This window comes from Ixodes scapularis, unplaced genomic scaffold, assembly GCF_016920785.2.
Source record: "Ixodes scapularis isolate PalLabHiFi unplaced genomic scaffold, ASM1692078v2 PGA_scaffold4__175_contigs__length_147842914, whole genome shotgun sequence".
Taxonomy (NCBI): Eukaryota; Metazoa; Arthropoda; class Arachnida; order Ixodida; family Ixodidae; genus Ixodes; species Ixodes scapularis.
In genome coordinates, this window is record NW_024609879.1 from 132,130,562 (window position 1) to 132,156,055 (window position 25,494).

Genomic DNA, 25,494 nt, shown 5'->3' on the forward strand with positions numbered 1-25,494 from the left:
AGGAAAAAAGTACCTTAAAAAGTACTACAACGTGGTCCGCGGAAGCCTTTTGGGCCGGGTTCACACTTGAAGAGCACTTCACGCTGGAGCCTCCACCCACGGATAGTCGATTCTGTCACATCTACCCGTTGAGCCGCGGCAGAGTTTCCGATTTCCCCAGCCATCATAATTGCACTTCTTTTAAAGCGGGCGTCGTACTGAGCTCGTCGCGTCGCCATTCGCTCGAGTCCAGTCGCAGAAGCACGTAGCAGCAGCTCACAAAAGACGGACAACACGGGCACATGTGTACGGTAACCCTTACAGAAAGAGAAAGCGTTGTGAAGGTAACCCGTAACCCTAACATGGGTGCAACGACTCGCAAACAAGAATAGGATTGGATTGGTTGTTTCCAGCGTGTATATGTTGCCAGCACAAGATTGAAAGATCGCGAGATTTGTTGTAGCCATTTTAAAGAGCCTGTGCTGCGACACCGCCAAGGCAAGTTTTGAGGCGTTTTGATTATAACGCGAACCCCCAAATTAGGTAAGGGAAATTTGAAAAAAAAAAAACTCGCGTTACATTCGAGCAAATACGGTATATACAGTCAAACCCGTTTATAACGAACAGCAGGAAACGCTACGATCAGTTCGATATAGCTAGTAATTCGATATAGCAGAACACATTTACAACGAACTTCCAAGATGCGTTCGTTGTAAGGCGAGAGCTTCTCTTTCTTTGTCACCTCTTCGCTTCCGCCTTGTAACAACACGCTGTAAAGGTTCTGTTTTTTTTTCGGGGGCGTGCAGGCTTTGTTAAATTTTTTTAGCTTATTTTTCTTAAATCGCTTCGCTTCGTGGGAAACCGTTTTGAGATGAAAAGCTTTTTTTTCTGTGCGTGCGTAGAAAGTGTATTTTTTAGCTTTCTCCCCTTCTGAATCGCTTCTCTTCGCTCAATTATGTTCGCAACTTGAGCTTTTGAAATTTTCTTTCTTTACTTTATTTATTTTCTTTTGGGGGGGGGGGGGGGGGGGGGGGCAGGGCAGGCTAGAAGACGATTGTTTGCGCGTTTTCAGAAACTTTCCCGGGGGAAAAAGTTCGATATAGCCAATATATTGTTCGGTATTAAAAAAACTTTTTACATGCATTTATATTTATATTTACTGAGAGTTCGATATCGACAATAATTCGCTGTAGGTGGGTTCGTTCTAAACAGGTTTCACTGTAGTGTAACTCACAGCCAAAAATACGCTGAGTGTCTTTCACAAATTGCCCCTTTTTCCGCCAATTCGTGGGACTTTGAAACAAGCGACATCGCGTAAAGGCAGGACTGTGCACGCAATGTTGGGCGGAGGTGAAACAAAGGCACAAGATGCAACGAATGTAAGACGCGGTAAGATGAATCCTTAGTGGTTGGACAAGAAACGGACAAATACATCTCGGCGCACAGTAATGCCACCACATCCACACATTGAAGCCTGGTAGCTCTCAGAGTGAAGTAACTGCGAAGTAATCGAAATCACTTTCCGAAAGTGACGTTCTGTTGCGATCATTTTAATTTCGTGCTCTATAGTTCTTTGAAACTCAAGACGGTAGCCTGAGAGAAGGTGGTTTCCCCCTCTCTTCTCCAGCATTCCGTCTGCTTCCTCCTCCCCAGCCCGTCTTACCCTCGCTCTACCTTCTTGAGTTGCAACGGACTATAGTACCAATTCGTACCGTCACTAAATTACATTTCAAAAGTAAATCACCCAAGTACAGTTCCGGCCACGGTAATTACGACGGCGCCACTTCTTGATGACGATTGGGGCGCACGCCCCCGCGCTTGCAGCCGTTCCTGCAGGCGGGAGGCCACGGCACCTGCCTGTGCCAGTGCCGCAGCGCTCGAGTGGTGACGAGCAAGACGATCCCGGTCCAGGTGGATGGGGAGCCCTGTCGTCTGCTGCCCTCCTACATCCAGCTGAGCATGCGCAACAAGGCCTGCCTCGTCGCCAAGGCCAAGGTCCGTCCCCACCGTCCGTTCCCTCAATTTCGGTCCGCACGCTTGCGTTGAGTTCAGTCGCTACGGCCACTTTTGGTGGCTTTTGACGAGACGACACTCGCAGCATCTTGGGAGTAGCACCCGCAACCCCAAAGTACGACCGTGAGTGCACGAGCCGGCCTCGACGCGTAGTGCTCGCTTTCCAGAAAATTGAGGGCGTGGGATGGTGCGGCGGGCCGTCTGCCTTCTTCCGCGTATTTCCCCCAAATCTTCCGTGGAAGTCGGTTTGTGGGACGCCACGGATTTATGCCGACTTTCTTTGTGCACACTTTGAAAGGGTAGTTCTGTGCCTGGCAAACTTGGACAAGACTGCTCGTTTGCGTTTTGGTTTGTCGTTTTCTTTGTTTGTGTCCTCTGCGTACATGTGGCATTTGGGCAGTCTATCGATCTTCATGCATCTTCGTGTCTTGGTTGTCCCGATGTGTCGCCACTATTTTGTGCGTTGATTAATTACTTTCTATTTAATCTAATGACAATGTGAATGCAATCTGATTTTTTTTTGGCATTTAATCTGAGGATTAGCTTTGCAGTACTCTTTTTTTAAACTGTTATTCAATCTTTTATTCAAACATAATAATGGCCACATAAAAAAAAAAGAGTTACATCATAGTTTTTCGAGAGTGTGTTAAATAGAGCTGTTGATGTAGTCTATAGATTGTTCTTATACCTAGATTGATTTGTTTGATACTGTCAGAATGTAGCTTTCTTGAACCAGAGGGAGATTTTACAAAGGTACTACTTACATGGTTGAATAACCTGAATGATGTTTCACTTAGGGTGCCTTCATGTGCGCTTTGCTTAGGGTGGTGGCATCTCGCCATTTTATCCCACACGTTTATTTTTACTTTTTGTTCAGAAGCGCGTGAAAGAGTGTGTTTCTGCACGCGTTTGTGACGCTGACTGTGCTATGGCGACATTTTGTTTTCGTTGATTTCTTTGTATTTTCCCAGCGAGCGCGTGTTGTCGGCATCGGGTACTACAAAAGGTGGCATCACCCTAAACAGAACGACATTGAGGCACACTAGTTTACTTACATATGATAGTTTTGTGTTCCATGTGTTCATTGCTGAATTCTCCTGGTTTCTTTATAACAGTGCTGCTTCAGTATTTTTTTTTTTCTAACACATATTGTTTTTTCTTTCCCACTACAGATTCACAACCAAGTGCCAAGCCAGTAAGTGTATTGATCTTTGATGTCTTCAGTCAAGTGCAAAAGCATACGTTAGGGCAAAAGGATGTCAATAAATTTTTGAATTGATTTTTAATTATGCTAAGTATAATAGGATCAGGAAGCTTGGTGGTATACAGAACAGCGCTCAATAACTTTAGCCAGTGGTTCTCAAATAGGGTCCCGCGGTACCACTGGGGTCCATGAAACCCTCGCCTCAACCCCCCCCCCCCCCCCCCCCCGTTCCCCCATCTTTTCTTGAAAAAAAAAAAATGATTGCTTGTTTTGTTGACCCTGGCTAGGTGGCGCAAGCTACCACCCATTATTAAGGGTACAGCCATTACCAGCTGTTTATTTATTCTTCTTTTCACTTGATGCTTCTCACTTTTCCTGCCTATAACACTAAAGAATGTCTTTTTAACATTGTAATTAGGTTGCCTTATTTTATACCCCTTCCCCTTCCCCTGGTGACATGGGGTCCCCCATCGTTTCAGCGGGTCCCTAACGGGTCCCTGACACATCAATGGTTGAGAACCACTGACTTAAGCTTTCATGCACACAAATTTAGAAACTGAGATACTGTAGCCATAGCTAGAACTTTAGACAAGCTTGAGCTTAAATATTGCTTGCATGTTGTCATATATGTGTGTTGGTCTCAAGGTATTATCTCTGCTTAGCTAGCTGAAGAAAGCTTTCTATTAAACTGGAGCTCACAATTTAATGTTTAACACCAGAACCTCAGCAGTGCTGTGTTGTGTGATTAAGTAAAGTTTATTTTATTACATCAAACAATGTACTTCCTTTCTTTTACAGTCTGCCACTCGAAAAGCTAACCATTGCCATCCGCAAGCTGAACATGGCGGACTACGAAAACTACCACTATGACAAAGAGAGGTTACGAACACTTTGTAAGTTTCTGACCGTCTCTTGTGACGCCCGTATTACAGTCTTGTCACTTAGTGTGGATACCTCCGTTCCACGGAAAAATATTTCATAATAACAATTGAAGGTTAAGATCACGAGTAAAAAATAATAAACAACCCGCATGAACACAAAAAACACTGTTCTCAACAAAAGCTTGGAGCACGCCTAAGCTTCGCCTTTAAGAGTGGAACACGATAGTGTTATCGGACCCTGTTCGCAAAGCCTTCTGATATAAACCTGCGCTCAGTCCCAAGCCGTGCAAATGTGTGTGCGCGGCTTAGTGGGTAGCGTCACGTCTCACGTGACATTGCACGTGAGCGTTGCGGGTTGTTTGAAATTCCCGCGCAAGGTCATGTGGCATGGCGTCACACAGGCGACGTCACGTATGACGTCACACGTGTCTTTGACGTCATGACTGTGTCGGCCCACTAAATTTGGCAGCAAAATGTTCTGCTACATTTAGCGGAAAGTTTTCTCGCCAAATTTAGCGGGTCGATAGGGTAATAACGTCACAGCCCCGTGCGACATCACAGCCCCGTGCGACGTCACAGCCCCATGCGACGTCACAGCCCCGTGCGACGTCACAGCTCTGTGCGACGTCACAGCCCCGTGTGACGTCACAACCCTGTGTGACGTCACAGCCCTGTATGACGTCACACGGCGCTGTGACGTCATGACCCTATCGACCGATCGAGATTTTATGGTGCCACCAACGTTGACACGGACACCGGATTTTTTGCGATACGAGCTCTTTGATGCTATTGTGTTAATTCTTAGCTCCCACTAAAGGGTGAGGGAAGTGTCCTTCCTTTTCAAGTACACATTGCCCATGAATGCTCTCTAGGTTTCCCATCCGCAGCCTTGAGCAAGTAAAGAGAGAAACGGGCAAATAACCCATTTGGCCCAAAACCTTAAAAAAAATTTCAGTTCCCAGGTTCTGTCTCTTCATCAGGAAGGGCAGCCTAGAGTCACAGCAGACAATAGTGACCCAGAGGCTTCAAAAATCTTTACCTTTTTGTGTGTGTGTGTGTTTGTGAACCATCTTTGAAAGCTCATGTCCATAGTAGTGAGACAAAATGCTCATACTGAGCCAGTTTGCTCCTAAACTAGCTGTTCATAGTCCAGGTTGCGGTGGGTCCTTGAACATTTTGCCTGTATAGCGTGTCCATATTAATGAGACGTGTGTCCATATCACCGTAATATTCCGAGAGATAGCCCACCTAATATCAAGATCAAATGGGGTGAAAATATGGAGTGGGCTAACTTTCACTGTTTAGAAAATGCTATTTTTAGGCCGTGAGTCCCATGCAAGCTTGCTATGGCGGCGAGGGGCAACGAAGCAAAGATTACTGTACATCCCAATCAGCGACGTTCGACAACTAGCTGGATATAAGCAGAGACCATTATTGACCCCAACACTACTATTACTAGGAGTAGGCTATCTTTTGTGTTTAAAAAAATATAGCAAATCAAGCCTAAAAATACTGGTGGGCTATCTTTCAGGGGTGGGGCATCTCTCGGGAATTTACGGTAGTGAGCCATGAGTGTATGCGGGGCTCTGTCGTCGAGAGGGTAGTCGCTGAGGACCGTCTTTTTTCTCGCAGCGACCCCGATCGGAACGCTGAGCGTCAATCCGGACACGGACCTTGAAAACGTTCGGTTACTCATCAACCAGCTCTGCTCCGTGAGTATCTCTTGCATTCATAAACTGACCAGATTCTTTTGTCAAGGAGAGCTAGAAACACTAGTGAAAAAAGTAAAATATATGAATGAGTCCAACAAATTGATGCCTTATGTAATTTACATAAGTCTTGATATGTTTATTAGACAAATCATGTATAAAACATTTTTCAATAAGGTACAACCTTCTTGATGCCTCAAAATGGCTGTCGTTTTTAGGGTTCCAGGAAAATCGTTTTCAAGTTTCATTTTAATACCAACTTCTGCTACCTTGATGCTTTGTTTAGATGCCATCTTCAAAGGAAATCTGTTGATCATACTATATAGTAATAAAAAAGCTTTTTTTTTTACATAGGGTTATAGAAGCTTATTTAAGCTTACAAACAGACAATCTGAAGTTCTTAGAGGTTGCCCACAAATTTATGGGAATGTGTCTGTACCAAATGTACAGAAACACCCCCGTAATTTTGTGGAGGTATGTTAAAAAATTTACAAACTTCATTTCTTTCTGCAGCTCGAGGGATCCGATGGCCAGAACCTGTCGCCATCCAAGAGGTTTTCTCCAGACTGGTGCTTTCTCGACTGTGAGTACACTGCAGAATGACACCCTGCTCATGGCCACATGTATGTTTTGTCAGAAAAGTACAGACTACACATGTCGAATTGCTAGGCAACTCTGTTGCATGCGGGAAATGTTACAGCATCACAAACGTTTGTATCATCGTTTAGCAGCACATCTAGCCTGTTCAGCCAGGCGCCTACGTTCACAGCGCTCTTCGTCGGATAATTTAAGGCGTGGCATGTGCAAAACAATAAACCTGGTGATCTTCCAGAATCTTCTAACCCATTCCTCCTCACTCCACCCCTGCTCACATGACCTCCCAGTAACCAATCAGCGTCGAGCACCTCACTCCTCTCTTACCCGTCAACCAATCGGCGTCGAGCCTCGCGGCCACGCTTCGTGCGTTCAAAGGCCTCGTCAGTGACTGAAGACAGCGTACCCTTCTTTACAAACAGTTTACCCGATACGTATTCATAAACTGTTCGCAAAAGTTTTAATTCGTGTATTTATGTTCGGCACAGTGCCACCACTCTTCGATTCGTATTCGATTTGGTCTCCGAAAGCACGGCCCCATTCTCGCGAACGATTTTCTGCGGCCACGCGGTCGAAGCTACGGGCGCTCGTGCACCTTGAGCACCAATCAGAGCTGCGCACGTGCACCCCTCACTTCGTCCGAAACGCCGCAGAAAGTCGTTCACGAGCGCAGTCTCTGCGTGTTGGAAAACTCACGAAAGCACCGTCGCCGCTCGCAGCATGCACGGCGGAGCGGTTTTTCCGCATCGACCGGGCGCAAGAGATGCTCCACTACGTGGTGGACATCAGTCAGGACGACGTGTACATCCTGGACCCAGAGCAGAGCCCCATTGCTCCGGAGCCTCCTCCGCCCTCACTTGCATCGCCCACTCCGCCGCTGCTCGCTTCCCCGCCGGCTGCGGAGACGCCGGCCATTGAGGGCCCGGCCGGATCCGTCCTGGTGGAGCTGGCCTCCTCCGAGACGCTCTCGTCGTCTGCCAGCTGCGCTGCGTCTGCCGACGAGGCCCCACTCTTCGGAGGAGTCCAGGAGGAGTCCGCGTGGAGGTACGTCGGCGTTTTCCGCCGCGTTTGGCCTCCGAACATTCCGGTCCAACCGATTTTACAACTGCTCAATCTTTTTGCGGGGAAGGTGGTGTGTGTTATTAGCAGAGAGCCTTATGGGGCTGGTTCTTGTCAGATTAGCATCGTGTTAAGAGAGAGCGCCACAAAAGATTGTCGCGCAGCCCCGAAATTCGCTAAATATACAGTAAAGCCTCGTTATAACAAAGTTGAAGGAGCGGTCGTAATTATTTCGTTATAACCATTAGTTTGTTATAGCCAATGTCCATTTCTTCCCACTATTAGCAAGCAAGGGGAATTATGATTGCTTTGTTATATCCATTAGTTTGTTATATCACATTTTGTTATAATGAGGTTTTACTATACCTTGCTTTAGTAAGTCCCAATAATTGATTTATTATCATATTAGCTCAGTTTAGTAGGTCCTGCTAATTAATTGGCAAATTAACTCAATTTAGCGAATCCTGCTAATATATATTACTATGTCAGCATTATTTTGGTAAATTTGGTAGGTGCCACTAATTAATTAATGATCATTTTAGCTACATTTAGTAAGACTCCCTAACTATTTATTATATTAGCTATATTTAGGAAACCGTACTAAATAATTGCAACTAAATTTAGCCAAATTAGCTCTAAGTTTTGTAAATCCTGATAATTAAATATTGTTAATTAAATAATTATTAATTATAATGTAAGAAAAAAAAATCATGAGCCATTCTGCTCTGTGGACATGGATGACCAGCGAAGCTGTTTAGCACACGACACAGACCCTGCGCCTAGGAGCCGGAGGAAACCAGACATGCGCGGCGGGACTGCCGCCCGGCGGAAAGTAGACAGGTGCGACGGGAGAGCGAAGGGAAGGAAGCAAGGCACGCAAGCACTTGGAACGACAACAAAGAGAGAGTTGCGAGCGTAGACGTGACCAACGCGGGTCGCACAGCGGAAAATCTTTGAGAAACTTTTGTTATCTAGCTGAGAGTCTACTGATCTTGAAAATGGTGCCTCTTGATGACTAATCTGCTGAATAGACCTACTGCTAAATTACCCAGGCCTCGAGGAGAATGCAGGGAATGGTGTTGCACGTGCCGGCGTCTGCTGCGGTAACTGTTCCAAAGCAAATGCCTAAAACAAACGGCATCTTACATGCGCGTTCGTCAATGCTTTATTTTGGTTATTTACGTTACATTGGCTCAGCCAATGTAACACTGGCAGTTCTTTTAAAGATTTAAGTTCTGAAGCTGGACATTACCTGTCTTAAAAAAAAAAAAAAAAGGAAAATCGTGAAGTCGAAAGAAAAAGGGACAGACAGGGTCTCAAACTCAGCTAAAAACTTTATTGCCTCTACGTCTTGTATACACCTCCCCCGGACGTCGAACGTCGCCACCACCATGGCGGTTGGTCACTGAACTACAAACAATACACTGGAATGACAACACACCAAACTGCAACCAATACATAAAAAAAAAAAAGCGTTATACAAAGAGAAACACAAGGTTGTCACCACCGCACCCAGAAAGACTTCGACGCGGGCAATGTAACACCAGCACTTGGAAACACAAAAGACCGTCTCTAACTTACCGCCCTTTCCCCTGTCCTGAACCATGAATCACACTCAGTAGACAACAATGCCCCCATTACGATCCCGAACTCAACAATGCAAACAGCTGCGAAGCAGCCTCCTCCCCTGTTACGTTCACCCCACATTAGGTCTTCACAGTCGAAGAAACTTTTTTGACTCACTTCCAATTTGCACTGACGCTTGGTTAATGCAATTTCCTGATGTTTTTATGCAAACAGTTTCTCGCACAACACGTCTCATCTCCTCACGCTCTTTGTGTATGTTTTCTGTCTCTGACCAGTTCGCTGTGCATGCATTACACTCCTGGAGATGCCTCGCTAGTTCAGAGTTTGAAGCGTTAATCCGCACATTGCGTTTATGTTCTGTTAACCTATCGTTAATGCATCTTGCCGTCTGACCAACATATTTAAAGCTGCATTCCAAAGGAATTTCATACCCTACTCCACTGACACATGGAACGGATCTTTCGCGATGCATTTTTTTACATTTTTTTTTTGTCCTGCCTCAAAAGGAGTCAGTTTAGCTAATTTGAAATCACATGTGAAAACAGTTTTTTTTTTTTTTTTTATGTATTGGTTGTTGTTTGGTGTATTGTCACTCCGGTGTATTGTTTTAAAAAAAAATGTTTTAGGGGCGAAGCTCCTTAGGGTCTAGCCTTGTCCGTCCGGCATCCGTGCTCACATCGATTGCCATCCCATCTGTCTTCTTAAAAAAAGAAAAAATGTTTTTGCAGTTGACAGGGTTCGAACCTGTGCGGGGAGACCCCAATGGATTTCTAGTCCATCGCCTTAACCACTCGGCCACGACTGCGGGACGAGTAGGGGGCTCTGAGATGTGGTGGTAACTCAAGAGCTGGGGTTTCTGTCGTGGATGATACGTTGCATGTAGCCGCTCAACGTCTATACAGGAGAGGGCGCTGCGGTCAAATGTGTATATGATCGCGTTAAACTTTGCATGCATTGGCTCAACGTTTATAGACGAGAGGGCGCTGCAATCAAATGCTCAAATGCGTATAAAACCACGTTCCATACCTCACATTCTCTTTCTGACATGGATGAAAATGAACGAAAAGCTCAACATGCTGCGGCACTACCTATAAACAAAATCAGTATTAGTATCAACACCACCAACATTTTTTTTTTTTTTTTTTTTTTTCTTTTTTTTTTTATATATATATATATAAAGCAGCATTTAGCATTTGTGGCAGGTGCTGTTTCTGAACTATCTGGGGGATAAATGGCCCGGCACCGTTTCCTTGCTTAAGAATTCTGTAAATCAGTTTGGGCTTTTTAAATTGGATAATTTTGGTTCTGAGGGTTTCTTTTAGTATTTGATCCCATTGCTAACGTCATGTTTAGGTGGAGTGTCAGGTCCCTTGAATTCATACTTCGTTTGTGTGGGGCTAAAAACATTGTTTGGCTTTCTTGCTTTCAGCCTATAAATTGTTTGCCTCTATCTGCCAGATACATTGGATGCACCTCAACCTTTATATCATATTACGGATGAGGCATACCATAACTGAACGCTATGCACCCACCTTAAAAACAACTTTTCTTTTTTCTTTTTTCTTTTTTTTTTCAGTGGTCCGATTTCGAAAAGTGAAGGAGGAGTATCCAGGTAAGCCTACGAATTTCCAACGTTTTGTTTTTTTTACTTGTAAAGTTGCAGATGTCTTTGCTCTATTACAACGATTACAAACTCGCATCACAGATTTTAAGGAGCAGTTCGTGTTGTGTGTGTCTCTTCTTACCAACTAGCCCAATCCAAAGTTTGTAATTTAAGGAGCATTTGGGGATTCTTCTTTGTCGAAGTTCTAGGAGAAAATCAAGAAAGTGATCTTTCAAATATAAGCAACCTTGTCTTCCACATCCTCATGGAGTAGAATGCAGTGGTATCTAAAGGTCAATGAAGCTGTGCCCGATTGCATTCTCGAACATGCCTGGTATCTTCAAAAGCACTGCATCTCCATTCTCTGTTAAATAATTTTAAATTCCTACCCCTGTGTGTCAATTTTGAGAGGTATACCCATCTTGCTCCCCAGCCCTTCAATTTCTCTTTAGAGTGCAAAGCGAAGCGCCTGCGAGATCTTTCTATCATATGGCAGGATCTCACATGATAACCGCATTTTCTAAAACCAACCACAATGTTTTTCTCACTCCCGTTTTTCTTGTTTTTTTTTGTTTTCTTTTTTCTTTGTCAAAGTTGAAGCAATTTTTGACGTATGTTTTGTACCTCGAAATTGAAGGTGCTCCTGTACGAAATTCCTTTTTGTTTCTTAGGTTTGCACCAGAACAGAAATCGTCGACATCAAACGGTAATCACGAATTTCCTTCTGCCTCGTTTTTATTTGGACAATGTGTGGCTAGTTGTCCTGCCGTCCTGCAACCTTCCCTTGCGGTTTTTAGCCCCCCATCATGAAAAGCCTTCTCACGTTTCTTTGCACCGAAAAGTCTGTCAATGATTTAGTAATACTGCCTCACGTGTTCTCTTTGTTTTACTTCCTGCTAATGTCCCTTTCCTTTGCATTTACGAGTGGATGTCAGCTGTAACGCCCGCTAACCCATTAACATGTTGCCTTGCAGAAATAATTGTTGCTGCCAAAATGGGGGACCTTCTAAGGGTAGGTTGACAGACCTCGTCCTTGCTTTGTCTGCTAACTGTGGGTGCTGGGCAATGGAGGAAATCGCTTGTTTGCTCCTTTTATTTGGTGTGGCAGTCCCCTCTCTAACCCTTCTTGGCCAGGTTAAGATATGCTCATCTTTACTCAACTAACAGCTTGCTTACGTGTTGTCTATTTGCTGTTTATTGTCTTTTGCAATAAATTTTTTGTCTAGTATTATTTGAAACATGCCGATACAGTTAAATATTTGCTGCATATTGAATCGTGAGTTACTCTAGCTGAATCACCTGACATTGTGTTTAGACTGAATCACAACTTCTCCAACTTTCTTGCTTTCACCCTCATGTAATGCATCGCTAGATGGTTTTAAGGTAAAATAAATGAAATTAATAGAACACTTCTGCAGTAGTGTCTACATCTACGGATGGTACTGTTATTCACCTACTAGTCTTTGTTTATTGTACATTAGAGAGTTTGGGTCATCATTTCGAGACATCAGATTTAATGTTGGTGTTTTAGTTAGCATTGCTGACTTTTCTTCATACCACTTACTGTAAAATAGCGGGGAAGTGCCCACCCTACTTTAGCTTACAATTTGCAGATTTCCCAAGAAGTTTGGGAAATTTTAATAGTGGGCGCTTGTCCGAAGTCGAAGTGGGCACTTTCGCGGTATTTTACGGTAGTCTTCGTGACCTAACTTGCAAACTTGAAAACAAACGATTTCATTTTTGTAGTGGCATGAGTTGTATTTTTTATTCCTTTAGTTTGAAATTGTTTTTGTCTTGTACAAGCTGATTAATTTACTGTACCACCTACTTATTGCAGAGCCAAAGTCAGTTGTATATTTAAATTTTTTATGAAGTATGTTTAACATTTCTGTGTGCGCTTTAAGCAGGAAGATACAAACACAAACAATTGTTTTCTTGCTATCTTCAAATTAAAAACAAATTGTACTGAAGGCTGCTGTAACATTTATTTATACAAAATGAAGGTATAGCAAAAAGAAGACATTGCAAAGAATGCTTTTGACTGTGTCGGTTTTATCAAAATATAAATAGCTCATTGCCAGAAAACACATTTTTTTGCATGAAATAGGTTTAGGGGAGGAATTAATCATGTAACACCCTACACTGTGGTGCAAAAAAGTTGAGAGACTTTCAAGTTAAAAAAAAAAAAAAAGAGGACAACAGTGGGAGAACATCTCCCCGACAACAAGACGATAACAGTAGGAGAATGTTGAGACGTCTACTGTTGTCTTTTTCTCTCGACTTGAAAGTTTCTTCATTTTTTCACACCACAGTCTCGGGTGTTACAGTATGATTAATTATCACCAGCTCGCCTGCACACTCACTGCTGTTTCGTTAGCGGGGTTCCTTGATATAAAAAAATTCTGGCAATTTTATTTTTTACTTATGTAATTGCACACACTACCATGAAATACCGAGCAGGTGCCCACTCAAAATTCTGAGATAATGCTTGGTTTGGCTTGGCCTGGCCTGGCCACTTGGCAGCTTAATTGACTTAATAACTGCAAGCGCAGGCAAAAAAAAAAAAAAATCAATACTTATTGTTGTTGTTATTCATTATGTGAGTAAATAGAGTAAATAGTTTATTGAAGATTTTTTAAAATTTCTCAGAAGCAGGGGTGGGGCGCTTATTGTGTCATGGGCGGATGCTCGGTATTTTACGGTAATAATACTTCAAAGACTTCCTCAGTATGTCTTTGTGGAAAATTGCATCTCTCAAGGTCACAGGGCTGACATCACTAAATCTATGGCACAATGAAATTAATTACACCCTATTTCCTCAGCTTCATTTGCTGCTTGAGTCGATGATGCACAGTGCCCTGGTCACTGTTTAACTTCCACATTATCATTTTGTGGCAGCTGCGCCACCTTTGTGACGGCGGTCAGAGCCTCTTGACGCTGGACGACGCCGGCATGAGTACGCTTCACCACGCGGCGCGCTACGGACACAAAGACCTGGTGCGCTACATCGTCGCAAGTGGTGAGGGGGCGCTTTCAATTTCCTACCCCTGGTACACACTTTAGTGCAAAGCTGGTAACAAAGCATTCAGAGAGCTGCACCATTTTCCGAACATTCTTTGTTGTAAAATGTCGCATATTTGCAGCTGGCTGCATATTTTCTGGACTGTAGTATGCACCCAACGTATAGTCTGCAGGTGCGAAATTAGGCTGGAAAAAAAAGTTTCCTTTAGGTAGTTAATGTGCGCATAAAAATATTCTCGGATACCTCATACCTTAAAAAAATCTCCTCTTAATTAGTGCACAAAAGAAGCTTGTATTATTGCAAATCATCATTAACATCTGCCGTTCACAAAATCTCACATTTTGTCATGACGAACAATCTTGGAAAAACTAGTCTGTACAGCACCACATCTGTAGATGGTCTATACGACATAAAATTTGAACTTTTAAACGTGTATACCTAGTCCAGAAAATATGGTACCTTCAGACTGACTTTTCCCAAACCGAAGCGACTTGCCCTACTTCTGAGCTCTTCATGGGTGTGCGTAGTTTTGGAGCAGCTAACTTTAATTGCAAAAATGTAGTCTAAGAGAGGTTTGGCTGTCAGTGAACTCTATAAGAGAAAAGATTCCCTGTTCCACACTCATTTATGATTTGAGACTCTTTGAGTAGAATCCAGCATCAGTTGGGAGTGCTCTTACATCTCTTACCTGTGAAGTGAATGTATTTGGCGTGGTGAAGGGTGACAGTAGTATTATAAGTAAATTATTACTCTTCAAAGTACCATCTTATTGCGTTATCTAGTAGATTGGAAAGACAACATTGTCCTCTGTACAGTTAAACCTGGATATAACGAAATTCATAAAAGTTAGCAATAATTCGTTACATGGAGGATTTCATTACATGCCGTTTTCGCGGAAAAACTCGTAAAGGACACGTGGAAAGAAAGCGAAAATTAAAGATCCACGTGGGCAGACTCACCATTCATTTATTTAGTGGAAAAGAAGTCTGTAAGCTTGCCTTGTGTCTTTCGCGCGAGCGAAGGCAGCACGCAGCGCTCAAAGGACACCAAAGCGTTTAGAGCACTGTCGTCGACCTGGGAGCCGGCAATCCGGCATAGTACATCAGTGGCATCCAAGATCTTCTTCGCGGTAGGCACCACAGGCGGTTCAGTAGTTTCAGATGATTCGCCATCGTCCTCGATGTCTCGTATGCTTTCAACCACGGCTTGGTCTGATACTTCCACAGTTGTTCGCGTATAAGAAGTCACTCAGTTGGACACCGTCAGGAACCACTCCGTTTGTGCACAGCCCACTCCAATCTTCAGGCTTGACGGCTCCTCTTCACCGTCGTCTGTCGTGACATGCGTGTCCTTGACTATCTGGGCCTTCCTAAAGCAATTGACGATGGTCTGCATTTTATTTCTTGCCAAGATGCCGCAAGCACCTCGATTGCTCGGAAGATGTCAGTCTTAGTCTCCCGGTGGAGGTGAATGTTCAGGAGCAGTTGTGCAATCAGTTGACGTCGGTAGGCGCACTTTACGCTGTTGAGGATGATACCTTTGTCAAGGGGCTGAATCAGTGACGTGCAGTTGGCCGGAAAATACTGCAGCTCAATGTTCGATAACACGAGGCCTTCCACATGGTGTGCTGAACAGTTGTCTAAAAAAAAAAGCACACCCGGCTGTTCTGCTTTCTCACCGCTTCGTTGAACTCGTTTAGCCACTCACGGAAAGTGTCCCACGTCATCCACTCTTTAGGGTTTACCAAATACTTCACAGGCATTCTTTTCATTCCTTTGAAGCACCTGGGCCAAGAGCTCCTTCCAATAACGAGCGGCGCGTGCTTGTCAGATCCATCACTGTCCGTGCAAAGCAAAACCGTCACTTAAAGTTTGCTTTATTTGCCTCTATGACAGCGGTCTCCTTTTAACGTGAGCGTGCAGCTCGGAAGCATCTGGAAAAAGAGGGCCGTCTTGTCGGCGTTTTACAGATCAGCCGCTTTGTAACGATCCAAGATCTTCGGTAGCTCGTTATTCACCCAGGAAAAAGCACCACCTTGGTCCGTGGATGCAGATTCTCTGCTGATAACTTTCCCGACAACTCTGTGTTGACTTTTAAATTCTTGTAACCAGCTGGTTACTTTCCGTGAAATCATTGTGGCCTAAAATGCACGCTTAATCCCTTGCTTTTTGCTGAAGTACTACTGCACCACTAAAGGTATATCCACACGACGGACCGGGCCGCGGACCGATTGATCACGTGATACGCGGCCCGCGGGCCGCCCGGCTGCAATGAGCATCCACACGGCGGACCAAAAGAGCAGACGACAGAGCGAACGGGCCGGTCTAACCCTCGACCTCACAGCTCGGCAAAACGCATGCAGCGAGCTGCTTTGAGGCTATTTGTAAGGAGCCAAGATGGGGGTTGAACGAGAGAGGTTTGGCCGCGGTGGCCCTGGCGTAAGTGAAGCGAAAAAGGCACGGGGACGTCTTTAGATCATTATTTGAGTAGTCGTCGCGAATATTGTCCCACAGAGCGGGGAATTGCTCCACGAGCGCGATGAAGTAAAATGTTCCATCGTCGCACAACAAAAGGTTCGTCTTCTTCGTCTTCAACAGTTGGCGCCAAAAGAAAACGACTTTGGATTTGGATTCCAATCCAAACAACAAAAGTCAGCTTGTTGCCAGACTTAGCACTTCAATTATATTAAAAACGCCGCGGTCCACCGCCAAGGTCCGGGCGAAAAAAGCGCTTGGCATTTCTCACAAGCGCGGGCCGCGGACCGCCGGCGGACCTCGAAAAGCGGTGACGTAAGATCACGTGATGCGCGGCCCGCGGACCAAAACAGCATTTTGGTCCGTCGTGTGGATACACCTTTATAGGGGCATTTTGCGCACGCATGTCTAGGAACCACGTGAATAGCGATTTGTCCATGTCTGCGCAGGTTGATGACTTAAGCCTTTTCTTCTTGGAGCTTGTGCTGGCTTTCATTGCATTCTAAATTGCGTCTTTTGGGCCCGAAATTGATGACAGGGAGCTCGCTGGAATGCCAAAACGGGCTGCAACGTCCATTTTTCTGTCACCCTTAGACACCGCATCCAGGATAGCGTCTTTGTCTTCAAGAGACAGAACTTTCCATTTATTAGTAGCGGAGCTCATGCTTCAGGCGGCACGTTGATGGAACGATGCTGTGCTGTGCTTGTGTGCTGACTCACTGGCTGACTTCACTTGTCCCCGGGAAAAAATATTCAGAATATCCCTATATTCCCTAGATTGATTGTACCGTCACCTGGTGTCGAACTGCGACAGTGACAAGCAACACGACTGTCGGCATCGGCGTCAACTTTCGGGTCCGCTGGTTTCAATTGTAGCTGTTTGTTTTGTGTTCGTCTCTGCTCAGCTTTTGCTACGTCCTGTGAGTCACAGTTTCTTCGCGGGAGTTTCTGTAGGACGGCGAGACATTTTAGCGGACTTGTCTCTGGCGATGTGTACTTGTGAAACAACGGTCAAATCGGGCACTGTCGGCTGCTCCTCGTGTCCCTGAAGTATTGTCACGTCGCAAAATTGTGGCAAGCAAAAGTCGGGCTTTTATTCGTGGTGGCTTTTGTGTAGCAATGTCAAAAGGCTGCTTACACCCCCGGCTGCTCAAGAGGCTGGGGGTCTGGCGGCGCCCGGAAAGCGCAACAGCGTGCCTCTGCCGTGACCACTCGCTGCCATTACCGACGTCTTTTGGTCGGCTGATACCTTTAGTGGCAATTGGGCTAGAATATATCTGCATTTTAGGTAACTCGGTATAGGCACTGATAAAAAAAAAAAAAATGGAGATTGCGGCAGAGCGAGTTCGTTAAATCAAGGTTATTCATCGCGAGTGCTTCGTTACATGGAGTTCACAAATACGAGCGCTTCTATGAAGATCGCGTCGGGGGATTGAAAAAGTTTGTTAAATAGAGGTTTGCGTTGTATACAGGTTCATTACGTCCAGGTTCAGCTGTAGTTGCTTGTTAAGGCCATCATTTGCTGACACTTTTATCTTGTACATATGGCCTTTTTTTTTTTTTACACTTTTACCACCGTGTATGCTCATTCTGCATCGTATGCTGGCCGCCTTTAGATGAAAATGCCATGTTTACTGAAGCAAGCTTTAAACCTGTATTTTTCTTGCTTTTCGTTCGTTGAACCAACAGCTCCTTCCTCAATCCTGGACATAACAGATCGAGAAAAGTGAGTTGGGGACCTCTGTTTGTTTTTGAGAAGGATCTTGCACTTGCCAGAACTTGTCGAAAGACTGTAGTCAAGAAAAAGTGGCTGCTGATGGGGGACCACATACTAGTTTTCCTAAAGGGGTGCATCTTCAGGGGGCAATTCTACTCTACTGTGCTAAGATTTCAAGAAGCCAGAGTGCCAAGAAAAGAAATCTGTTGACATTTCGTTTTCTTGTCCAGATTTATAAACTAATTTGCATATCAAACTATTGACTTTGGCAACTGCAACCCTTGAACTGTTAATAAAACAAGTTTGCCACCTGAACATGTTTACGTTTGAACTTACACTTTCCTCCATTGAGCTGCAGCCCTAACCTAGGATGTGCAGAGCCAGTGGCGTAACTAGGGGGGGGCAGGGGGGTACAAGTGCCCCGGGCACCACTTGGGAAAGGTGCGCCTAGCCGAGTCCGCCCATAATAATAATATAATGATGATGATGATGTCATCATCACTATCATCATGAGGGACGCAAAATTTCATTTGCCATGGGTGCGGCCATATCTAGTTACGCCACTGTGCAGAGCGAAAGTTTGCTTCTTGCACGAAGGTTGCGATGGTGTAAAAACACTGGGCTCTTATCGGCTGATTGAAAAAAATAGTCGGTAAACCTCAAGGTATCTAGCACTGAGGTCTATCCACTGTCCTTTCAATCAAAGCCAATCAGAGCTCGGTGTCGTTCTGACGTCATTGCAACTCCTGCACAAGAAGCAGACGACTGGTTGTCCGCATACTTTTTTGCACTTGCTTTCACCCTGGGAGTGAAGAACTTGAATCACTGTCAGCTCCACTGCACCACTCTCTTGCATCCACTGTTCTCCTTCTGTATACAGCAATGGCTAACTTCATACGCTGCATGTCATAAAAGGCTTATGAGTTCCATTCTTGAAAATATTTTGAAAGTAGTCATATAGGTTATATTTCCAAAAGATATTAGAAAACGTGCAGGCTTCATTTTCAAAAAGACTTTGAAAGGAATGTGTGCTTTATTTTCAGGCATGTTTATAAGGCATCCAGCCTATTGATGAAAATACTTTAAAAGAAGGCCTTCAGGCTTTATGCTCAAACTATTTTTTTTTTAAAAAAACATACATGATTCATTTAAAAAAAAGATTTGAAAGTCATGCAGGTTTCTTAACAATTTTGAAACAAGGCCTTCACACTTTACCATCTAACATGTTTGAAAGGCATGCTGGCTTTATCCTTAAATATTTTGAAAAAAAGGCGTATAGGCCTCATTCTGGAGCATAATTAAAGGCATGCAGGCTTTATTTTCAAAATAAAGCCTGCAGGCTATATTCTAAGAAATATTTCGAAAAAAGCATACAGGCTTTGTTTTGAGACATTTAAAGGCATGCAGGTTTTACTCTTGAAAACATTTCAAATAAGGCATATAGGCTTCATTCTCAAAAAAAAATTGTATAGATTTGGTGGTAAATGCAGTGTTGACGTGCTGGTGCCCTTTCAATTTATCATCTTCTTGTGTGCAAGTTGAGAGTCTGACTTTGTTACATTAGGGGACAAACTGCCCTGCACAAAGCAGCCGCATACAAGCGGAGGACCATCTGCTGTATGCTGGTGGCAGCCGGGGCATCACTATCCAAGGAAGACAGTCAGGTCAGTCGTTTCCTGTAATTTGCATCTCATATTTATCATGGCTTCCTCTCTTGTCTTGGGGTGTTTTACCCTGGGTAGTGCTTACCAGGTGGTGGGGCTATGCATAACAACCGTGCACAGCTTCTGTGGCATTGCGTAAATTGGAATGGCAACTCATAGAATTATTTTCAATAAACCTTAGAATTCAGTGCACCTTATCTTATTCTGTTACCATTGTATTTTTGTGCATATTACCCACCCCTGCATAATCTGCACCCCAACTTACCAATCTCAAAAACAACAAAGAAAATTCCTTGCACATTACCTGCACTAACCATTCGAGTTAGTGTTCAGATCTCGCTAGAAACCATACCTTTATTTTGAACACGCTCACGCTGGTGCCTCGTCGCCGGTTGCGTCATCGTCCATGCCGTCGAGGCGATTGCTGATGTAGCACTTTTTGAAACTGCTCCGCACCATCTCATCTAGAAAAGTCGCAGACGCAAGATTTCTGCAGGCCATACGGCGTAACCGTGACCTCTTCCCCCCTCAAAGAACTTCGTGGGCAGTTTTTCAAGCTCGGGGTATGCACCAGTCTTCGAACCACGGAGCTATCTTTGGTCGCGGCCTCCTGTTTGCAGCTTCTCATTGTTCTCCATTCTCGTACACCACAACTCATCCACGTCGTAGAGGTTGTAATTCCAGCCTGCCACTCAATTTACGATCTCTTCGGCAATGGATTCGACGACAGCACGGAGAGACAATGGACTTCTCGGTGTTCGCAAAAACAAAGCAAAGATGGCTACCCAAAAAGATGAGAAGGTGAGGGAGAAGAAAATCCCTAGGAAAGACCGGAGAAGGGGGCTCTGGGGAACCTATCCCTACAATTTTGCTCTCATTGCCGCGAAGTCGCATAGCCCGTTGAAATGCGCTTATAACTTGCACCCCTACTTTGCCTTTGATTTTGTATAAATTTTCATGTGGGTTATATGTGAGAAAATGCGGTACTTTAGCTTGAGGTTATTTTCTGTACTTGGACTGTCCAAACCTCGTTGAGTGTGTCAGTTTTCTGGTGATAACCCCGATTCTATATTTGCTTAAATGTAGGTCGACTCCGAATACTGAGTATATACACCAACTCGTGTTTACAGACCAACCGGAGCTCCCCTAGCAATGCAGTACCAGCACCGCTCATGTGCGGTGGGGTGGGGGAAAGAAGCGCGCCGTCCCGCATCGACAAACCATTGGAATGTGATGTTGTCGGCGTCGGTGTGAGACAGTGTGCTCTTTTTTGCTTTGGAATTGTTGATACTACGTCTTCCTAGCCATGTCTTACCACTTTAGTGGCCTGAGCAAAATTAACGAGGCTCCTTGCACCACATAACTGTGTAAATAATGTGACATGCGTGAACGCCGCAGAGTGGACGCTGAAGCCTGATTCACATATGAGATTCTCCTCCCTATTTTCAGGCGCGACAAAGCTCGGGCTGTAAAAGCTGGCATGTTCGACGTCAATACTGAAAATCGCAAGCAAAATCAGACCTAGTGAATCGGGCATAACAAGTCAGTAGTGGCCACTGGTAACTGATGAACATCTCATTGTATCTGCTGTCTACGCCCAGCCTACTTACCCCAAATAACCTTCGAACTTAAAAGTATTTTGAGGCCTGCACTTACCTCTTATCTTAATTACCAGGTCAATGTTCGGTCTACGGGCCGCTGTCGTCTGAACGAGCAGACGACGGTTTGAACAAGCAGACGAGCTTGAGAGAGCAGACGACAGTTTGATTGATCGGACGTCCGTTTGAACATGAGGATGCACTGAACGCTGTCCACGGATGGTCCAGACTGCTTGACGGTTTTCCCGCGTTCATGTTAGAACGAAACAAATAAATCTGGCAACCACAAGTGTCCGTGAATTCAACCCAAAGTGCTTCCCACACAAGCAATCGTGGACCGGTGGTGTCTGATTTTTCCTTTTCACGGTACGTGTCCGCATTCTCGTACGAATCGTGCAGGCAGAGAACACTTGAAAACTGATCTTCACACCTTTCCCAGCTCTTTTAAAAGAGCTCCAGTCACAGCATTTTGACAAGTAGGCAGGTTTTAGTCTGGTTTCTTCCAAAACAACACAGGTATGCACGTCCCGCGCGGCGACTTCCACCCACACCCCCAGACCGAAAGAGCGCCCAGAGCACCGCCACCATGACGTGACGTAACAAAGTTAAGTTGATGTATATGTCGACCTATATTTTTATAAGCGTAAGGGAAGAACACTTCTACAATTAGTTATTTTGCACATGTCTCTAATCACCCTGGCTAAGACATTATACAAGCTTGATCATGCAGACAAAGGCTGGTAAGCGCAGAATGTGTGATAGGCCTTCCATGGAAGTGAAGGGCATCTGAACAGCACCGTCTACCGAAGATTCGCTCTAAGTTCTGACACACGCCGCGAGGTGGCGCAGCACAACAGGGATGGTCACGAAGCGCGACCGCGCCATTGAGTTTGCTTTTGCATCCTTTGACCACTAATCCTGAATAGCTCAGTTGGCAAAGCACTTGACCCACAATCTCAGCGTGGTGAGTTCAAGTCCTGCCGGGGGACCGATGTCTTTTTATATGGTTCCCTATGGGCGTAACGGCTTTCGGCGTAAGTTTTTTGTTACAGCCAAACGTTGCAGAACTCCATGAAAATCGGCTGATAAAGCACATTCTGCATCATAACTCACTGGCCAACTGTGCTGGCAATGTCGTTTTCCGAGATTCTGGATTGGCCGCCCCTGTGCCCCTACTTCGTGGCACTCGCACTGCATTGCTCCCATCAGATGTTACTGGTTTGTGCCAGCGTGCTCGGAAAGCAGCCGGCATGAATGAGCATCTTGGTTAGCTCTATGAGCCGGGAAATTTTGCCCATTATTGTAGGTCAATCTTTTTCAACTGCGAATGCTGGTTGACTGGCAATTCTCATTCGTTAGATTGAGGCATTAAACCTCAACCTAACATACCCCAATCTAGCTAAATTCGCTATTTAACCAAATTTTTTTTTGTCTCCCTATCTTGCTTTTATTTAAAACAATGTATTTTTATTTCTCGATTTAGCGAAGTACTTTTGCGCCGAAGTTTAGATTTAACAAAGTCTTAGGAAATTGCACATACACATATCGGCGGCATCTGCGAGAAAAAGAAATTTAATAGAAACAAACCTTTTTGTTGAAAACTGAGCATAAAAATGCGCAAAAAAAAAGTACACACTGGTGGTGTGGGTGATGATGATTATGATGATAATTAGCCTCGTAGCCTCCGCCTCCCGTGAAAAAAAAAGGAAGTCCGTCATTACATGCACTTACACCCAACGAACTAGAGCTCTTATGCATCTCCTACAACGAAAATTGTTTCGTACCTCGAGTGTTGTGGTGGAAGTGGTTGTGCTCTTCTTGGAAGAATGTGTGGTGCACCACACAAAAGGAAAGTTCTGTCGCTCGACAACAAGGCGAAAATAATCGCTGAAGTGACGAATGGCAGAAAGAAAAAGACAGTTGCCAAGAAGTAGGAAACTTCGCAGAGTTCGCTTTCGCCAATTTTGAAGCTAAAAGACAGCATTATGGCTACCGTAAGTGCCAGTGGTTTAAGTACCGAAAAAAATAACTTAAAGACTGCCGAGTATGCTAACGTTGATGGTTCGCCGACATGCAGTCCAAGAATGTGCCCTTGAGCGGAAAGCTGCTCCAACAAAAAGCCCGGGAATTCGCTTACGTAATTAGATGGGACGACTCCAAAGCCAGCACTGGGTGGCTGCAACGTCTGTCGGCAGTTACGAGCGGTCCGCTCCGCGGTGGTGCATTGGTTTTGCTTTGCTTTCCCGACTGCACACTCTCCTGTGGTGCTAGGCACTGCTTCCATAACCGTGCAAAATCAGGTTCAATGAACTGCATTTTTCTACAGTCATACCTGTTTAAAACGAGCAGCAGGAAATGCTGCGATCAGTTCGATATAGGAAGTAGTTCAATATAGCAGAAACCATTTACAACGAACTTCCACAATGCGCTCGTTGTAAGGCGAGAGCTTCTCTTTCTTTCTCATCTCTTCGCTTCCGCCTTGTAACAACACGCTGGAATTTTTGTTTTGTTTTTTTTTGCTTGCTTGCAGACTTTTTTTTGCTTATCTCTCCTTCTGAATCGCTTCTTTTCGCTCAATTTTTTTCGTGGCTCGAGCTTTTGAAATTTTCTTTCTCTCCTACTTTTTTTGGGGGAAAAGGGACAGGCTAGAAGACGATTGTTTGTGCATTTTTGGAAGCCTTCCCAGGCGGAAAAATTTGATATAGCCAATATCTTGTTCGTTATAAAAAGTACTTTTCACATGCTTTTTTATTTAAATTTTCTGCGAGTTCGATATCGACAATAATTCACTGTACGGGGGTTCGTTCTAAACGGGTTCCACTGTATTAGTGCCGCATTTTGTGGTGCTATCTTATTTGTAAACGCTCACTTGCATCATGTGAGGCAATTGGAAAGTTTTAGGAGCCTGGAAGACCAATCGCAATGCTAAAAAAACAAAAACCTCGGTCCAACGAAGTTCACGATGTAACGAAATTTTTGGCTCTAGAGACTACTTTGTTGAATTGAGATTCAACTATCTTGCCAACGGTTTGTGTACCTTGTTGCAGGGCTTCACTGCAAAGCAGCTGGCAGCCAAGGCTGGAGATGAGGACTTGGCAGCTTACCTTGAAAGTGAGGACACCTTTCAGAGCTCTGGTAGTCGGGCAGCCATCTTGAAAAGAGGCATTTTTGTGCAATTTTTGTCGAAAGCAGGGGAATTGCTGGCAAGCACTCATTTTGCTGCCATGTTCTTCCATGTCTGCTAGTATCTAAAAGGGAAGTCATGGATAATAATTGCTGAAAAATTTTATTATGTAAAGGTAGTGGTTTTGCCCTGTCTGTATTGTCGAGCACTTCCCCTCAAAGTGTTGGTGTCAAATATATTGGGGAAATATAGAAATATCTTCAAATTAAAGTAAAACTTCAATTTCTTTTTTTTTTTATGTTTTGCAGGAGGTTTGTGCAATTTTGATGCTCTTACGTGACAAGCATAAACTTGATAGTGCTGAATTTGCATTGCATATGTATACCCGGTGATGATGTCTGGCTTTTTCTTTCTTTACTAAACTAAAATTAACGAGAAATTTCAAGAAAAACTAGTGAAGCTTAGAGGTTCACTTACTGTCATTCATTTTTAGGCTTCAAAATACCTACTTTTGGAGAAATAACATAACCTAGTACCTCTAGCTAGAGAAAACCTCTGAAGTCATAGCCATGCTTACCCTTTACAGTGTAGACCGCATATAACGTATGTCGCGGGAGTCGCGAAAATCCTCACTATAGGCGGTACCGCGCTATAACCAAAACATCAATTTTTCAGGCCGAAATACATGCCATGAGACAACTTACCTTTGTAAAAGAATTTATTTTATGTTAGATGAAAAATAAAGCTTAATTTGAGGAAACTCTTTATTTCACCAGACTAGTACACTTTTCTCTCAAGTGTGTCACACATTTTGAAAGAAATGAGCGGCTTTTGCCTGGCGCAGCCTTTTAACGGTGTCGCGGGTTGCGGACGGACATTGCGAGCGTTCAGGATTGCTAACCCTAATCACTTTTCTCCGGCGATAAAAACGCATAAAAATTCGCATCCTTCACACAGTACGCGCCAGTAATACCTTCAACTTGAGCACATGCATGAAATGCGCCAAATAATTAACAAATCCGGGCGATGTTCGAGGACACAAATGCTTAGAAATCACCACTGTAGTCGAAGTAAACAAACACGACGACTCGGGCGTTTCTGCCGTCTTGAGAATGCCACCACGACATCGCCGCACGAGTAGGTGGATCTTCCCTTCTAGTATGTGCTGGGTTATCATAGCGACACACAACGAAAATTCACAGTCAAGGATAGTGCTTTTATGCGGAACGATGAGCTTCCACCATGCAGTCTACGACGACGATCACA

The 25,494-nt window shown here is 44.3% G+C and overlaps 1 protein-coding gene across 8 annotated transcripts in view; it reads left to right on the forward strand.

Moving 5' to 3' along the window:
- Positions 1-25,494, forward strand: part of LOC115311313 (eye-specific diacylglycerol kinase) — a 59,690-nt gene that overhangs the window by 27,454 nt on the left and 6,742 nt on the right. For 6 of the 8 annotated variants that reach the window (XM_040498690.1, XM_040223079.3, XM_040498689.1 and 3 more), the window contains 13 exons: positions 1,804-1,974; positions 3,165-3,187; positions 3,995-4,089; positions 5,710-5,789; positions 6,300-6,369; positions 7,100-7,424; positions 10,603-10,638; positions 11,301-11,335; positions 11,604-11,641; positions 13,528-13,648; positions 17,815-17,851; positions 19,407-19,506; positions 24,152-24,215. In XM_040498690.1, the coding sequence (XP_040354624.1) occupies positions 1,804-1,974; positions 3,165-3,187; positions 3,995-4,089; positions 5,710-5,789; positions 6,300-6,369; positions 7,100-7,424; positions 10,603-10,638; positions 11,301-11,335; positions 11,604-11,641; positions 13,528-13,648; positions 17,815-17,851; positions 19,407-19,506; positions 24,152-24,215 (1,195 nt within the window). Of the gene's footprint in view, positions 1-1,803; positions 1,975-3,164; positions 3,188-3,994; positions 4,090-5,709; positions 5,790-6,299; positions 6,370-7,099; positions 7,425-10,602; positions 10,639-11,300; positions 11,336-11,603; positions 11,642-13,527; positions 13,649-17,814; positions 17,852-19,406; positions 19,507-21,620; positions 23,562-24,151; positions 24,216-25,494 lie in introns of those variants that run through there. The other 2 variants (XM_040223081.3, XM_042293446.1) reach the window with 2 other exon arrangements.